Below are 18,009 nucleotides of genomic sequence, written 5' to 3'. Positions count from 1 at the left end.
GAGTTCCAGGGGCAGCCATTGGTTTTTAGAGAGCAGGAGACCTTTGAGGCAGGTTCAGGGCAGTGGAGGTGTACAAATTATTGAGGAAACTGGGAGGGGGGGCTCACCATTTCAGCGTGCAGCCTGGTCATCCTCTCTTGCAGACCGGAGCATCTCCTCTCAGGCACCTTGGCTGCTTCCTGCCCTGTCTGAGACAGAGGAGATGGAGAAAGAGAGGAGCTGAGCTCCCTGAAGACTTTTGGCAAGGGAGGCAACCCCTGGAAGGGAACTTCCTCATCTGTCCCAGACCAGGTGTCCATTGGCAGCTTCCTCGTTCCTTGTCCAAGACCTGGAAATGTACAAAGAAGGTTCCGTTAGCATTTCCCCCCTAGCGGGTCTTTTCTGCAGGATTGCAATGGCCATTCAGCAGGTGACTTGAGGCCACAACATGTACGAAAACACCTGTGCAGGTGACACTTGGGAACTGTGGTTCTGTGTGGAGGCATGGGAGGGTCTCAAAGAATTCTCAGTGCTGTCCTCAAACTACAGATGAAGTTGCCTAATCCGGAATCAGACCCTTGGTCTGTCGAGGCCATTTTTGTCTACTCAGTCTGGCAATAGCTCTCCAGGGGCTCAGGTGGAGGTCTTTCACATCACCTACTTGGTGATCCTGATTGGAGATGATGGGGATCGAACCTGGGACCTTCTGCATCCCAAGCAGGCGCTCTACCCCTGAGCCGATGGCTCCTCTCCAACTACATTTCCCAAGTATCTCTTGGGGGGGGGGAACTAAAAATACAATTATGGCGGTTGTGTTGAATTGGCTGTCCTTGCACAGGGCTGTTTGGATATGAGCCTTGCTGGCAGAACCTGTTTGGTAACAACTTACCTTCCCCAGTTCCCCAAATCTGCTCACGACCTGCTTTCTTAAGGTGGGATGACAGAAGATGCCTTCCGGGTAGATTGAGCACAGCCAGGGCATAGGGAAACGGTCCCAGGTGCACTAGCTAAGGCTCCTGGGACCATAAAATGGGCAAAGGGATGCTTGTGGCTTTTACCTGGAATGGAAAGGAAAGCAGCCTGCTAGGTTGAGGGGGGGTGACTCACGGAGTGGAAGCCACCCTCCTCCGTTGGCTCCCATCCTGGAGGAATAGAAGGGGTTCAAGTGGCAATCACACCTGAACAGGTGAAGACAAGCAGGTACCTGAAAATCCAAGCTTCCAAAAGTCTCCCTTGAAACAGTCTGGGGAACCTTCAAAGGAATATGCATTCCCCGGCAACAGCTGATACCAGAAATGCCTTTGAAAGGCTTGGAGGAGACACGCCCAACTCGGCGGCTGCCGGCTGGGTTGGTCAGTTCAAAGTTCAGTTGGGAACAAGCTCACACCCCTATTTTCTCCTTCTGTCCCACTGAGGGGGAGGAAGGGGGGGGGGAAATTCTCATAGAGGCAAAGGGTACCAGCAAGGGTTAGTGTTAGGGGAAGATTTCCCTGTGATATATACCTTTGTTCAAATTCTTTCATTATAAGTTTAATCATACTTGGATTCTGCAGAGGGACATGCTGGGATACATCTCGGCTGCCTCCCTCGTTCTCTTTTTTACCTACATGTCGCGGCTTTGCAGAAGTAGCAGTTTAGCTGCTGGCTAAGGTAAATAGGGGATGTCTGGGGCACTGTGATTTACAACAGGAGATGGTCTTGAGAATGTGTGGAAGCTCTGGCTTTGATTTTCTCACGAATATACCCCTCTTGGTGTGCAAAAAGATAACAGGAGGTGCCATAAGAGTGTCAAATGTAACAGCAGACTACATGAACTGTCAATCTTTTTAGGATTTTCTAACTAGATGCTTTCTCATTCTCTACCAAGTAACCTGATATTCTATATATCCTTTTTTAAATCATTTGTTTGTAAGAAGGTATATAAGATAGTGCCCATGCCTTGCGTTGCATACATTTGGTCGGGTCAATGTAATATGGGCAGCCACCTAGAGTCGATGTCTACTGAATTTTATGTTTCTGTTAATGTGATTTTATTGTGATTATATGAGATATGGTGTTATCCGCTCTGAGCTTGCCTGCAGGAAGAGTAGACTATAAATGTAATAATAAATAAAAAAATACATTGCAAGAGAAATTCTGCTGTGCATCAGTTTATTTGCGTTTGTGAACTCCAATGAACTTTTCTTTTACCTTGCCAGTATTTCTGCCTTGATTAATTGGGTGCTGAATACAGTATTGGGGTCTCCCTGGATTGGGACATTGGTAAGTTCCCCTCACATTTAAAGTACTCTTTCAAAGGAAAGATGCCCTTTGAAATGGACTGGCATGAAGTTCAGGAGGAAAAGAAACTGATGCTTTTCACTCCAGAGCATAGTCTACTTAATGGGAGTTGCTGTGACAAGATGCGGTGAAAAGCAGTAGCTTGAGCCATGTTTTCATTTTTGCAAAATGTGTCCTCCCCATGGAATAGAAGTAATTAATCGCCTTTTTTGTCATACCCTTGGAATATAAATCCATTGATGCCTACATTTTGTTTTCCAATTTATTTTCCCAACTTAAACGGCAAGAAAGCTCTCCACAGAAATAAGGGGAATAAAGAGGAAGAAGCAACAGCTACCAGCTTTTGGTGCCACAAGACTTTTGATTAACTTCCCTACAACGAACATGGCCGTTCCTCTGGAATCTGAACATGTGCCAAATGCTACTCTTTTATTGAAATTATGAAAATGAAATCCCACACACTTTCCCCTCTTGCTTTAAGAATCTTGTTCTGGTAGCTGCCCAAAAGTGGGGACTCCAGCCAGGGTATGAAATCTATCCAGTTAGCAACCGGCTAATGGGAGAGAATAAAACCTAAATCTTAATGGAGTTTCCAGAATAATGTTTAAACATTCACAGCGTTCCCCTCCCACATGCTTTTAAAATTATTTTATTTATGTTATTTATAGTCTGCCTTTCTCACTGAGACTCCAGGCGGATCACATAGTGAGTCAGTACAGTCAATTAAAAAGACATTTCAATAAACCATTTCTATGTCCTTTAATATGTTAGACCAACCTGTATTGCTTATACTCTGTTTTAGCATGTTATGCAATTCCAAGACTGACATTAAACAATATTCTTCCACCTCTGGGAGAGCCTTGAGGCCCGCTTTGCACGCCCCCAACCCAACTTCATTTCCCCCTTATAATCGATTCTCTGGTAGGCACCCATTTTTGAAAGCCAGATTCCAAGTAAGGGCAAGAGAAGGAAGTAGGGCTTCAGTCGCCGCAGCAGAGCATGCTCAGAGCGATAAGCGCATGCTCCGTCATGTCTGGCTGAGAAAAGTGCAGGGCTGTTCCTCCTCCCCCTTCCTGAAGTTGTCACATGATCCGTCCAAGATGGCTGCGCCCATGGCTGTAAGTGACCTGCCTTTTTTGCCCAGGGGACAGGCGGGAGCTGCATGGGAGGTATTGGTGTTGCGGGGCGGTGGTGGTTGCAGTGGGAGTTAAAACTTCTACATAGCTCTCTGGTATCTCTGCCAAAGTTGCTGCTGTTTTTACAGAGGCTGGCAGAGTGAGCCCGGGACAAAGAGCTGTCACGGTCCCAGGAAGTGTGCTGATGTTCTGGCTCTTCTTTTGTTTGTCTTTTCTCTGGTTCTGCTTATGCACCATTATTTATTTTGTGTGTGTCTCTAGGTGAATACGTTTCAGATGTGTTGGCCTCTAGTAGAAGAGCAAAACTAGGAGCCAGCATCTTGTCTTCTCTTCTGACCGCCATTCCCTGGACCTTTAGTATGATGGTCCTGTGGTTCTACAGTAGTTTCACAGTAGTCTGGTATTGTTTAGTGGTGCCTGGATTTTAGATGTTGAACTTTTTATGCTGGTTTGATGTTTTTAATGGCACGTTCTTGTTGTAAGTCACCCTGAGCCCGTTTGTGGGAAGGGTATAAGCTGAATAAAATAAAGTTTCAGGTTCAGTAGCACCTTAGAGACCAATTAGATTACCAGGGTGTAATCTTTTGAGAGACAGAGCTCCCTTTGTCAGATACATGCAGTGGAAAAGACTCCTACCTTTTCCCACTCCATGTGTCTGACAGAGGGAGTTTTGACACTCGAAAGCTCACACCCTGGAAATCTAGTGGATCTCTAATATGCTTCTGCACCTTAATATTATAATAGTAATAACTACACTTATATACCCCTCTTCTAGGCAGATTACTGCCCCACTCAGAGCGGTGAACAAAGTCAGTGAAAGAGCAAGATGTCAGATAGGAGGAGTGGAAGGGAGCTCTGACTCTTGAAAACTCATACCCTGGAAATGTAGTTGGTCTTTAAGATGCTACTGAAACCAAAACTTGCTCTTCTACTATAGACCAACAGTGCTATCCACCTGAACAAAGTCAGTGTTATCATTATCCCCCCCAGTACAGCTGGGGAGCTGGGGCTGAGAGGAGTACCTTACCGAAGGCCACCTGCTGAGCTCATGGCAGTAGTGGGTGTCAAATCAGCAGAGAGCTGATTCACAACCCAACCACTTAACCACTATCATAGATGCAGAGGAGTTAGCCGTGTTAGTCTGTGGTAGCAAAATCAAAAAGAGTCCAGTAGCACCTTTAAGACTAACCAATTTTATTGTAGCATAAGCTTTCGAGAATCAAGTTGTCTTCATCAGATGCCTGATACAGAGACTGGTCAAATACAGAAGAGGAGGAGAGAGAAGAGGCAACTGTGTCACAGTAGTGCAAGTCAGTACGATCAATAGGACGAGGAGGCCTCTAATAAACAATGTAATAAGGCTAGGATGGCAGAAATCTGGAGAGCTAAGGGATGGTGTTGCTGTGGACTCTAACCAGCTGTTGGTGCTGTAAGCATGTAGAAGGATGGTCTGGTTCCTCTGCAGTTAAACCATATATTCTGAACTAATTTGTAAAGGTGCCGCTTTTCTGGATGGGTTCCTGTGCTTTTGATGACTGCATGACAGGCAAAAAAAAAACCCATATGTGGGGCTTTCTGCATTCCTGGGTCTGTTTGACATGATAGCATCTGACTTTAGTGTACTCTGGTTAGTCCACTCAGTCAGCTAAAAAATTCTTACTCATCTCTGCCTGTTTGAGATACTGGAGAAAATGTGAGAACAAGAGTCAAGTCCAGCTGCACCTTAAAAGACCGACAAGGTTTCTAGGGCATAAGCTTTCAAGAGCCAAAGCTCTCTTTGTCAGATACCTTTGAGCTTTGATTCTTGAAAGCTTATGCCCTGGAAATCTTGTTGGACTTTAAGGTGCTACTAGACTTGAATCTTGCTCTTCTACTGCAGACCAACCCGGCTACCCACCTAGAAGAAATGTGAGCATTTACAGAATATATTGTTTAGGCAATTGTTAACTGCCCTGTTTGGGAGGCCAGCATTTGTATTCTCAACTTACCAATGAGTAATGAGAGGTCTACCTAACAATGCTGACCAGTCTGTCTCTTACGGTGTCTGTGAATAACCCCAGTTCCTTTTCCAGGCATTTAATGCATTAGTCTAGAGTATCTACTACTAGTTCACAAATGGAGGCTCACAACTATAAAGCTGTATGTATGTAGCCTTGGACTGCTGCGCTGAGCATTGGACTTTAGCCCTGAATTTCTTTTTCTTCTCTAATCACAACATATGGTCACATTTTAAGTGTATTAGACAAACAAATACACGTGTGTGGAGATAAACCAAGGGGTAGATTTTTCTACAGGCTTCTTGCTGATCAAAGCAGAATGTTGTGCTAAGATCTAGCCAGGCTCTTACTCTCTTTTGGCCTTTGCATGAAGACAAAAGTACAAAGGGTAATTTGTTTCCCCGCAGAACAATTTCCCCCCCCTGTGATCCAGGTGGTTAATATCCTGCAGGCTGAGTTTGTCTTTGAAGAGGATATAATGAAGCTTTTTATATGAAAGTGGGGGTGGGACACCATATGGCAACTTGGGAGCAGAGCTTTCTTATCCTTGGGATGTGATTGGTTTGGTGAGAATGTGTCAATTGGAGACAGCCGTGGAAGAAAGGTGGTGAAGGCCAGGGCTCAGTGTGAAAGCCTGCAGAAGGAAAGGGTCAGAAAATAGGGTGTGTGAACAACAGAGCAGTTAGAGCAGGCAACCTTGACCTTGATAGACCAGTGGCCTGACTCTCTATTAGGCAGTTTCACATGTGTCGTTTATTGTTCTTTTAGCATATTTTTTCTTTCCTGTTCTGGAAGAAGAATACAACACCTGCTTGGCACCTCCAATCTGGTGGGTCAGGATGCTAGCTTTTAAAAAAAAAAAACACTGGCTTCTGTGGGTGATAATGCCAGGTAGGCTGCTTTTTAGTTGGCAGCTGAAATGGCAGACCTGAGGAGCTCTGGATTCGAATTCTTGTCAAACCAATGGTTTGTCAGGGAAACTGGGACAAGTACCCTCTTCTGGTTTCTTTTCTGTATATGGCAGTTAGGGGTAACAGTGGTCATTCTGTGAAGAGGGGTGCCTAGTCAAGGGAAGGTGATAATTTTTTAAATTTATTTATTATATTAGAGAGGATGGCAATTCTAAAAGGTGTTCGATGTATTGTCGAAGGCTTTCACGGCCGGAGAACGATGGTTGTTGTGGGTTTTCCGGGCTGTATTGCCGTGGCCTTGGCATTGTAGTTCCTGATGTTTCGCCAGCAGCTGTGGCTGGCATCTTCAGAGGTGTAGCACCAAAAGACAGAGATCTCTCAGTGTCACAGTCTGACACTGAGACGTTTCGCCAGCCACAGCTGCTGGCGAAACGTCAGGAACTACAGTGCCAAGACCACGGCAATACAGCCCAGAAAACCCACAACAACCATCATAATTCTAAAAGGGTCAGGTAATAGTATTGTAGTGCCAGCTTATGTTTTCATAAATCTGTTGGATTTTAAGGTGCCAGCAGGCTCCTTTTTGTCTTCCTGCCTTGGACTAAAACAACCACCCATCAGGAATTAGCATTGTGTGTAAAAATCTGCTTACCCAGTCAAATGGGGAACAAGTGGCTTACAGACACGGAAGAGAGCTCGTAGAGAGACGGGACACCTGAACATAGATCTAGGATACCCTCTTGAATAATGACCAAGTGGGGAAGCCACCACTCTGTGAGGAAGGGGTGCAGAGGCGGTTGGTCCCTAGCAGACTGAGGGAGGGGGACCTGCTGTTTTCCCTTCCTTGACCTGATGTCTGTCTCATGGAACAACCACAGATGCAGTCTGTTCTGAAGGGGGAGAGAACCGCCCCCCCCCCCCGCAACATTTTTGTCTCTGGCAATACAGTAAAGATATATTCAAAGGGGAATATAGAAAACAGGGAGGCAATTTGACCTATCCCCCACGGTAGTTGTGAGGGAAGGAAAATTCCTTGTATTTCTGCGCCTCAATAAAACACACCTCCCTGCTGAAGTAACACAACCCCCTGTGTTTATTTTTATTCCAGCTCCGGCATGGCAGAGTTTTCATCTCGTTGCTGCGCGCTTGCTCGCGGAATAGTAGCCATTCAACGGCTCCCTCTACTGGCCTGCTGAAAAGGAGGGGCCTCCTCCAGTATCTGTGCGACCGCTTCTACGACATCGAAGCCTTTGTAGACGGTGGCATGAAGCTGAAAAGTTGGAATTTGGAAAGGAAAAACAAGTACGTGCGCCCATTTAGGCTTTTCTGCCAAGTTTCTAACCCTTGTGGAAGTAGGCAGAGCACTCCCTCTGTGGCTGGGTGAAGCCCAAGTGTGCGTTGGATTGGAGCTCTTGTATTTCATGGAGAGTTTCCCTTTTGGATGCGATGCCAGAGGCACCAGTGCTTGCATGGTCTGTGCTTCCTGGTAATGCCTGAAAGCGTTCTTTGACTTTGGGAAGACCTCTGGGCAGTGCCTTATTTATTTCTTTACTTATTTAAGGCATTTTTATGCCACTTGTCCTGGGGAACCTGCCTGAGACAGCTTGTCAAATAACATCATAAAACATAACATTGAAAGTTACAGGTTTTTTTTTAAAAGCCTGCCTGAGAATAACAAAGAAACAACTGAACAGCTTAAAATGAATTTCAGATGTAAAACACACCTTTCGGCAAGAAAAAAGGTAAAGGTAGTCCCCTGTGCAAGCACCATTACTGATCCATGGCGGGACGTCGCATCATGATGTTTTCTTGGCAGACTTTTTACAGTGTGGTTTGCCATTGCCTTCCCCAGTCATCTATGCTTTGCCCCCAGGAAACTGGGTACTCCTTTTACCGACCTCGGAAGGATGGAAGGCTGAGTCAACCTTGAGCCGGCTTTCTGAACCCGGCTTCCGCCAGGATCGAACTCAGGTCGTGAGCGGAGCTTTGGGCTGCAGTACTGCAGCTTACCATTCTGCGCCACAAGGCAGACTATAAATAGCATAAATAAAAACATAACATGAAGCAATGATCGAGCCCTTCATTGAAGCATTTTTCTTGGCTGCCCCAGAGGGCAACACTAAGATCTAGCAGGCGTAAGTTGCAGGAGGGTCCGTTTTAGTTGAATGGGGTGGGGAGTGGGGTGGGCATGGCAGCTGTCCCTCACTAGAGTTCTATAACAGTGGACAGGCAGCCATCTGTCAGGGATGCTCTAGTGATGGATTCCCTGCATTGGGTTGATCTTGAATGCGGCTACTGGCTCTACTTTGCGACTCTTGGATGTGTTGTATGCATCACGCTCTGGGTTCAAGGCTAGGAGAAATCCCTGCCCCAGATTTTAAAGAGTAGATACCATCAGGCTATTGATGGATCCACGGCTGGATTCATAATAATAATATTATAATAATATTTGATTTATATACCGCCCTTCAGGATGACTTAACACCCAGTCAGAGCGGTTTACAAAGTGTGTTATTATTATCCCCACAACAACAATCACACTGTGAGGTGGGTGGGGCTGAGAGAGCCCCGAGAAGCTGTGACTGGCCCAAGGTCACCCAGCTGGCTTCGTGGAGGAGTGGGGAATCAAACCTGGCTCTCCAGATTAGAGTCCTGCACTCTTAACCACTACACAAAACTCAGTAGGAAGCAGCTTTCTCTCTTATTATGTTTCTCCTCTGAGTAGAACCTGACTATGTTTTTCCATTCCCAGGCACTATATCCAGATCTGTGAGAGGTATGGGGACAATCTGGCAGCCGCTGTCTTTGCCCTGATGCTCAAGGGTGGAATTAGGTACGTGAAAGCGGGTTGGGCCACAGTGTTGCATTGGCAGAGCGTTGGGCCTTGGAAGAGAATCTGAATTCCCTCTTGAGTGTTCTTTCCATGCCCTTTTTTGAAGACCTCTAACAGCCAAGTGTTGTGGGAAACTTTTTATTACCTCTGTTGCCAATTACGAGGTCCCCCTTGTCTCCTTGTCTGAAGAATAAATCAGGGCTTCAAACTTGGTGATCTTAGAAGCGGAAAAGGTTTATTATGAGAAATTTTCAAATAAGCCTGATGCACACACTGTTACAACAGGGTGCACGCCAACAACCAGGTTGCACCTACATTTATGCCGTCACACAGGCATGATGCAGGTAAACAACAGTGAATGAGCAATACACAAAGTGAATTTCCTCTCCCATAGGGGGAGGCCCTTTGACCCATACAGTTGCCAAACGTTCCCTCTCAGTCACAGAGAGGTGTTGCTCTCTATCCACCAACATCCTCTCCAATCTGACTTAACATGGCCCCTATACCAATATTAGATGTATCGGTGTAAAGGGTTTTATGGAGCCCTTAATGCTGGCTCTGCGGTTAGTACCCTTTTTAGGTGGTCAAATGCAGTTTGGCATTCTTGTGTCCAAGTCACCTTCTCTGGAAAGGATTTCTTTGTGCACTCACAAAAAGAAGCAGCAATGGTTTCTTTCTTCCTCCTCACTGGATCCTCTTGCGGGTCCCTGAAAGTCTGCTCTTGAGGTTTGGGGGGAATGGTACAAGAGGGGTGCAATGCAGAGGCAGGGGAGAAAATTGGCGGAAGTTATAAAGACTTCCTCCTTTTCTCAAATGGAATTGCCTTCCCTCTGTGTTTTCTAAAATAATCTTAAAGAGTCCAGTAGCACCTTTACGGCCAACCAACTTTATTGTAGCATAAGCTTTCAAGAACCACAGCTGTCTTCATCAGATGCATCTGATGAAGAGAGCTGTAGTTCTCGAAAGCTTATGCTAAAATAAAGTTGGTTAGTCTTAAAGGTGCTACTGGACTCTACTATTTTGCAACTACAGACTAACACAGCTAACTCCTCTGGATCTAAAATAATCTTTTGAGCTTTTTGGAAAGAGGGCAGTAAAAAATTACTATTTTTCAAATCTTCCATACCAGGCAAAGTTGCATTCTGCAACCTGTTTAAATTCTGTTTATAATGCTGAGTTGTACATATATATTTGCTTCTCATTTTATTGAAGCTTCTCTGCAGAACACCTTCAATGCTGATAGAGTTTGATTGAAATACTCTCTTTTTTTGCTGCAGGTTCCAGGGTCAAACAGAATGGTACCGAGAGAGGAACGAAAAGCGATATTGTTTGGAAGTCTCCCAATACCAAGGGGTCCCTTTGGAAGCCCTTGACTTCAGCGGTTCTGTCATCAACTACGATGGTCTGGGCAGCTTGGGTAAGAAACCGGCCTCAAATTAGCACCCGTGGGGACGATTCTTGGCATTTATGTTGCACTTTTGAATACTGAAGGTACATTTTTCTTCCTAGGCCTTCAGGAAAGATAATCAACCGGAAGCCATGAGTTCAAATCCAGCCCCCCACTAGTTTCCCAGTTGGCCTCCTGATTCCCTTTTCTTACAGATCTCAGCAGTTTTCTCTTACATGAGCCTAGTAGAGGGCTATTTAAAGCCCCCCCCCCACTGATGTATCTTCATTGCTGTTCATGCTGGTTACAGGGATGGATTGCGAGAATGGAGCGACCTTGGTGCAGAGCTCAAATACTTCAGTTTAGAGTCCATTCAGGTTATGCAATGTGCTGCCACGCGCTTGCAAATGAGGTGCCGCTTTTGACAACCTCCTCTTCTGCTCACTTCCCCCACAGTTAACCTGAAAACGCTGAAGTATCTGGATCTCAGCAGGTGCCCCAACATCGACGACTGGAGCCTGAGCCGACTACATGTCTTCAGAGACACTCTGCAGGAACTCTCCCTTGCTGGCTGCCCCCAGATCACCGAGAGGGGGCTGGCTTGCCTCCACCACCTGGAGTGAGTACCTGCCACCACCTGAGGGTTTCCCAAGCTCAATGTTGGCTCAGTTTCCAAGGGACACTGGCCAGTAGTTGCTTTGCATGAGCAGCGGCCAGCTTTCAATGAGACTCCACCCAAAGTCCTTCGGATGACTGTGTTTGCCTCCGCCAGTGTCCTGTTGAAACCAGCCCTTAATCCTTTGTTCAGGGGGTGGTGCAGGTTTGCCAGTGACCACAAAATCCCTAAGATTGCACGAGACCTGGCTTCCTAAGCCGCCAGCCTCTTCCGTTAGGCTTGAAGCCAACAGAATGGATGTTTTCTGAAGCCAGAAGATGAGGGTCAGGCCATGACAGCTGGAAAACCAGATGAGCCGGAAGGCGCTTTGGCAATAGGGCATTCCCTTCATTTCTAAGCCTGAGTCACCACTCTGATATGGGTGTGGCGTTCACAAGGTTTCTTTCTAGTCCTGCCACGTTGAGATAGTGACACCAGTTTCCAGGGAGTGATTTCCCTTTCCCGTTGTTTGCATGCCTCCCCTTAAACTGAGAGTCTCTCTACATGAGACATCTGACACGCGAAGAACACGTCGGTAGATACAATGGGTAGTCGGGAAGGGTAGTTTAAAAAGACAGAGCTAGCAGCAGGGCAAAGGCTTTGCTATACATTGGAGCTGTGTGAAGGGGCTGTGAAATGCCAGAAAGGAAACTTCAGCCCATTATAACCTCTCCAGGTCCAAGCCCAGCTCTGGAAGGCAGCTCTGGCCTATTTCCATTCCTCATTGCCCTCCTGATTGTGATCCCACAGTTTTAGACAGGAGTGGTGAAATTGACAGAGCCTTCCTGGAGGCAAAGATGAAATTAACAAACCCTCTGAGGAGCGATCTCTGCTGGCTTTGTCTTTTAAAACTATGCTTCCCGGCTAACATTGCGTCTCCCTACACTTGACGAACATATGCCGAGGCATCTCGTATAGAGGGACTCTTTGATGGAGGGGAACTTATTCTAATAGGGAACCATCTAGAAGTAAGCAGTTTTCTAATGTGTAGCTGAAGGGAGGAGATTTTAAGGAAGAGAGCCAGGGATCGGGCTGTTTCTTCCTTTCTCATCATCCTAGAATTCTGGGTCACTTGGTGAAACCGAACAGCAACAGAGTCCAGGCACAAGGGAGTGCTACTTCATGCCACACCTAATGAATTCATGGAATTCATTGCCACATGATGTGGTGATGGCCCTTATCCTTGAATAGGTTTTTAAGAAAAGAGCCGGTAGATTCCCAAGAGGATGTTCCCCATCGAAGCTTATTAACTGTGATAGCTAAATGGAGCCTCCTAGTTTAAGAGCAGCGTACCTCTGAGTTCATTTCTCATTTCCTGTTTTCAATTACTACACAGAGACCAAAATATCCTCCAGGACAATAAGCAAGGATGCCTTCACCTTAGAGGTCATGATTTAGTCAGTTAAAAGTCTCCATTTGAAACTGGGGAGGGGGGTAGAGAATAGAACAGACGTGGTCACAATGACACATATGGATCTTTGTTTCAGGGTTAAAAGAGGAAGAAGCTAGGAATGTTGTTTTATTAACCCTCATTCTCTCTTACAGAAGCCTCAAACGGTTGGATGTCTCCGACCTCCCTTCCATTGCCAACAAAGGTTTGGTTCGGATCTTGCTGGAGGAGATGTTACCCCAGTGTGAGATTGTCGGGATCCACTACGATGACGAACTTCCTCTGTGCCTCGAAGATGACACTCACCAAGGTGAAACAGAGGAGCTGCAGGGAGTTGCTTGCATCTGGAAAAACAGCAAGATCCCTGCATGAGTGGGAAGAGTGAAGGATTTCAGCAAGGTTTCCCTGTCCCCTCTCCTGCCAATAGTGGCAGTCCCTGGATTTTTCTGATTCCTCTTCTCACTCAAGGAAAAAAGAAAGCAAAAGATACAGTCATTCTAAACTACACCCAGACTTCTATTGGTTCATGTTCCTGGTAGTCGCCCTTATAATAAATGTTCTGCCTCCATATTCAGAAGCAATATATCTCTGAGTTCTTCGATTGTGGAGCGTTCAATTTAAAAAAGTAATAAACGATCAAAGTAGCCCAAAATAAACAGACAAGCCGTCCTGCTCTTGACTGTACTCAACCTTCCGCTTGACAGATCTGCGGATTATTTTAAGTGGCTTTGATTGTCTCGCACCTTGAATTGTGTTTGACTTCCTGGAAAGTTTCTTTTTGTTCTCTGTGGTGGAGAAAGTGACCTCTCCTCATGGGATTCAAACCAAAACACTGCCCCAGTCCGCCAGAGCAAAAATTCGTCTAGGCCAGAGTTCTATTACAATAGTGAATAGTCACGTACCACACACCCTTTGGATAATCCCACAAGCCGGCCATAAAGACAGCAGGCCTTATCAGTATCTGGGAGTTATACTGCTTTTGAATATAGAGGTTCCATCATAGTTCATATTGATTTTCTTCTGAGTGGAGCCTGCGATACCTATTGTTGCATAACATGATAGGCTGGAGTTGTTGAGTCACCTGGCGCCATTCAAATATTTATGTGCTTGACTTTGGGCCCCAAAAAAGGGCAGAGTGATCCCGGATGGGGCTTGTCATGGCTCATACAAGAAGAAGGCGGAGGGAAGTTTAAATTTTTTCTTCTTCTTGCCCATTTGTGTAAAGTGAAAAAAAAAACCTTTGTGTTGCTTGACTTCTTTGGGGTTTCTCTCGACATCTGCCAGTTGGTTGCGTATGCCTTGACACCAGGGCTTTTTTTCAGCAGGAACGCGGTGGAATGGAGTTCCGGCACCTCTTGAAAATGGTCACATGGCCGGTGGCCCCGCCCCCTGATCTCCAGGCAGAGGGGAGTTTCGATTGCCCTCCACGCCAGTGGCACGGAGAACAATCTAAACTCCCCTCTGTCTGGAGATCAGGAGGTGGGGCCACCGGCCATGTGACCATCTTCGCTGAGGGCGATTTAAACTTTAAAAAACTCCCCCCTTGTTCCAGCTGACCCAAAGTGATGTCATTACGCGGTCCCGGGATCATACGTGCACTTTGCGCATGTGCATGTGGTACCAGGGGCACCACCTCCCGCCAGAAGTTGCCCCCTGTGCTGGCAACCCACTGAGTTCCACCACCTCTTTTCCCAGAAAAAAGCCCTGCTTGACACCCAAAGGCACTGCCATTTACCAGGCTCAGCAAGGTGGCACAGAGGCCATCTCAACCCTTGTTGACGGCTCTTGGTTTCGGGGCCCCAGATGCAAAGCAGCTGAGGCCTGCCTGCTGGCAGCTTTACAGTTGTGCCTGTTGACAAAAACACAGCAAGCAATTTTGCAAGTCCAAACTGGTCCTGAGGTGCCCGAAACCCTCCGGGATTAGCACACTTGCTGCAACCGCAAATTTTTTTCCCCCTTTTATCTAAGCACCTTTGTGACTTAGTAGAACTTTAAACCTTTTTTTTATACTGTGTAACTTTTAAACAACCCCTTTCTCTGCTTCAGCATGGAAATGAACCTGAATGAAAGAACGTCATGTGGTACTAATTCCAGTGCCACAGCTCGAGGAGAAAAACCGTTCCCCGTTGAAACATTTGTCAATGTGTTCTGGGTTTTTCTGTTTTCGTAGAAATGCTTTTCTCTCATGCAGTAGACGGGCCACTGGACATCAAGTGAGGAAATCCAGTTTCAGATTCCTGCTCAGCCATGAAGCTAGGGGAGTGACCTTGCCATTCTCAGCTTGACCCACCTTCTGGAGTGGCTATAAGGATAAACTCCAAGACAGGGCTATATATGCTGCTCTTGAAGGGAAAGGCAGGAGTAAAAAACAAATCCAGAGAATCAAGGATAGGGGGCAAAAACTGCCAATTAACTTAGAGCGGAACTACAAGTGACAAAAGGCACAGGTTGGACACTTGTCAGCTTCCCTCAAGTTCTGATGGGACATGTAGGCCGCTTGGCGGAATGTTGGACAAGTGACAGTTGAGAAGTCCATTGGACAGCAGTTGGGGAGCCAAGCTGCAAGACCAGGATGCCTACATTTCCCATCAAAACTTGAGGGAAGCTGACAAGTGTCCAACTAGTGTCAGGTGTCACTTGTAGTTCCGCTCTTAGATTCTGTGACCTATATGTAGTAAATTTGGCAAACGGTTTGCTTTTTATTTATGGGTGTGGTACGTATTTCTTTTTTCTGCTAGTTATGGAGAAAGGAAAGGTTTGAGGTAGCAAAGCAATTCTCCTGTTCTGGGGTAAGCTAAAGAAAGGATATCATTTGGCCTACTTCTTATATCGTTGCCCAGACTTGAATAATTCCACTTCCCACTTGTCAATTGGCGGCCCCTGCTCAGTTCTTTCTCTGTCTTTTAGCCCCCAAACCCCACTTTCTAGCTCTGGGCTCTACTCCTCCTCTGGTTTCCAACTCGGCCTCTCTTTCAACAGAGTTAATTGCTACTGTGAAACATGCCAGAGGGCTGACTTATAAGAGTAGGGTTACCAACCTCCAGGTGGGGCTGGGAGATCTTGCAGAATTACAACCGATCTCTAAACTACAGTTCCCTGCAGGTTCGGAGAGTGGACTCTATGCTATACCATAGAGTCTAGGAGAAACTTAAGTCCCTGCCCAGGCACTGCTGCCAAATCTCCAGGACTTTCCCAAGCTAGAGCTGGCAATCCTAGACATTTGCTTCTTGCTGCATTCTTTGCCAGCTTCCTGGTGCGTGAGAGGGCATGGTTGTTGTATCCTATGAGCTGCTGAAACTGGCTTTGGTGCTAATCATTGTCCAACCAAAATTCAGCTCTGTTGACATACATTTTATCGAGGCTGAATTCCTTGGCCTGAGCTATCCATAATGGTCTCTCTCCCTCCCATCAAAAGCCATTAGAGTGTTTAACATTTCAGCCTCTCCAGTGTTTGATGTTGGTGTTTCTTATACTCCATGGCCCACCATCTTTCCAATGTAGCCATCATAAATGGAACTGTGTGCCTCCATGGTTTTGCGATAGTAAGGAGCTTAATGGCAACAGGAGGGAGAAATGTTTGTATTTTCATTTGACACGTAACTTGCCCCGGGGTACTTTTGATTAAACTCCATCTTCCTCTGCCCCGCCCTGAACTTGACAAAATTTAATATATACGGTCTCCTGTCATACGCAGAAGTCATATGGACTCAGCCTTTGGCAGGTTTCCAAAGGAAAGAAATTCCAGAATTATGGGGACAGGTAGCCCCTAGAATGTTTCTCTGTGTTCCTTTTAGACCCTATTTGGCACTGAGATAACATTCGATTTATATACCGCCCTTCAGGACAACTTAACGGCCACAGAGCGGTTTACAAAGTGTGTTGTTATCCTCACGACAATCACCCTGTGAGGTGGGTGAGGCTGAGAGAGCTCTGAGAGAGCTGTGACTGACCCAAGGTCACCCAGCTGGCCTCAAGCAGAGGAGTGGGGAATAAAACCCGGTTCTCCAGATTGGAGTCCTGCTGCTCTTAACCACTACACCAAACGATTTAAGTTTCAGAAGGCATTCTCCGTTAACACTGAAAGCACAGAAGGTCAGAGACAGAATCTTACATATGTTGGCTCCTTTGATTGGTGGTAGTTCTTGGAGACCTTTCAGTTGAACAGAACAGACTAAATGTTTAAGACCTGAATGAAAAGAGTTGCCCGTGTGTCTCTTTAAACCCCCCAAATGCTGGATCTCCATTCTTCAAACTGCATTCGACTCTTTAACTGTTTTGCGCCATTGTTTTTCATCTGCAAGAAGTGATTAACTGCTAAAAAAAAAAAAGAATTAGCTAATTGCAGAGGAAGAAGAAACAAAGGTTAACTGTGGACGCTCAATAGAAACTCCACGTTCAGAGACAGTCTACCTTTGAGTAACTGATGCCGCTGCCAAGCCCTTCCTGGTCTATTGCTTCGAGGCAACCGGCTGGCTGCTGTCAAAAATAAAATGCTGGGCTGTAGATGGAGCAAAATGTATTTCAGAGTTAATGCTCAGCTAGGCCAGCTGGTGAAGGTATGTGGCTTGAACTATCCGGGAAGAGCCCGTAGCTCAGAGATAAACAGAGCACGTATTTTGCATGCCGAAGGTCAGGGGATGAGTCCACGGCACCTCCTGTTTAAATGGTCCCAGACAGCAAGTGGTGAGAGAGGCCATTCTCCTCTCCAGACCCTGAAGAACTGCCCCCATAGCGACCTGATGAAGAGAGCTGTGGCTCTCGAAAGCTGACAATGCATCTGACAAAGAGAGCTGTGGCTCTCGAAAGCTTATGCTACAATAAAGTTGGTTAGTCTTAAAGGTGCTACTGGACTCTTTGCTACCTATCCATACTGACTTAAATAGACCAATGCCACGACATGGTTTAAGGCAGTTTCATCTTTCCATGCTTGTTGTCTGCCAGGGTAGCTAAATGGAACCTCCATGTGTGGGGAAAGTTTACCTCTGAGTACCAAACAAGGGGTGGCTTTCTCTTTCATGGGTTACTTGGCTCTTCCCAGAGGTTGGATATTTCTGGAATACCGTTGGTGTGAATGGGCCTTGGTTCAATCTGGCAGGAATCAGGCCCGGGAGTTCTGGCTCCTTTTTGGCCTCTGCTGCCTGAACCCCATCTGGGACTCCTGGATCCTGGCCTGTGTCTTCCCCTCACCCCCAGCTCCATCTTCCCTTCCAGGGCTGTCGACTCACCTCGCCTGCTGTGGCACACACAGACACACTGTTGTCACACCGTTTTATTTTTAACAGCTGTTTTTCCCCCAGCCGAGACTCCCTTTTATCGCCTCGTGGAGTTTCTCGTGGCTCTCATAATAGATGTGACTCAAGTGTGGAGCAACACTCATCCTTCTCTCTCTCTCTCTCTCTCTCTCTCTCACACACACACACACACCCTCCCTCTCTCCCTCT

General features: G+C 46.3%; 1 protein-coding gene across 1 annotated transcript; it reads left to right on the top strand.

Moving 5' to 3' along the window:
- The first annotated feature begins 3,338 nt into the window (after window positions 1–3,338).
- DMAC2 (distal membrane arm assembly component 2) lies at window positions 3,339–13,771 on the top strand. The gene is made up of 6 exons (XM_054999479.1): window positions 3,339–3,377; window positions 7,412–7,605; window positions 9,056–9,136; window positions 10,414–10,553; window positions 10,980–11,142; window positions 12,724–13,771. The coding sequence occupies exons 1-6, from the start codon at window positions 3,360–3,362 to the stop codon at window positions 12,938–12,940; spliced, it is 813 nt and encodes a 270-aa protein (XP_054855454.1). The 5' UTR covers window positions 3,339–3,359; the 3' UTR covers window positions 12,941–13,771.
- Window positions 13,772–18,009: the final 4,238 nt, after the last annotated feature.

The sequence above is a fragment of the Eublepharis macularius genome, chromosome 15 (assembly GCF_028583425.1).
Source record: "Eublepharis macularius isolate TG4126 chromosome 15, MPM_Emac_v1.0, whole genome shotgun sequence".
In the NCBI taxonomy this organism is placed as follows: Eukaryota; Metazoa; Chordata; class Lepidosauria; order Squamata; family Eublepharidae; genus Eublepharis; species Eublepharis macularius.
Note: the sequence above shows the minus strand (reverse complement) of the source record. Positions and strands in the feature narration are given on the sequence as shown.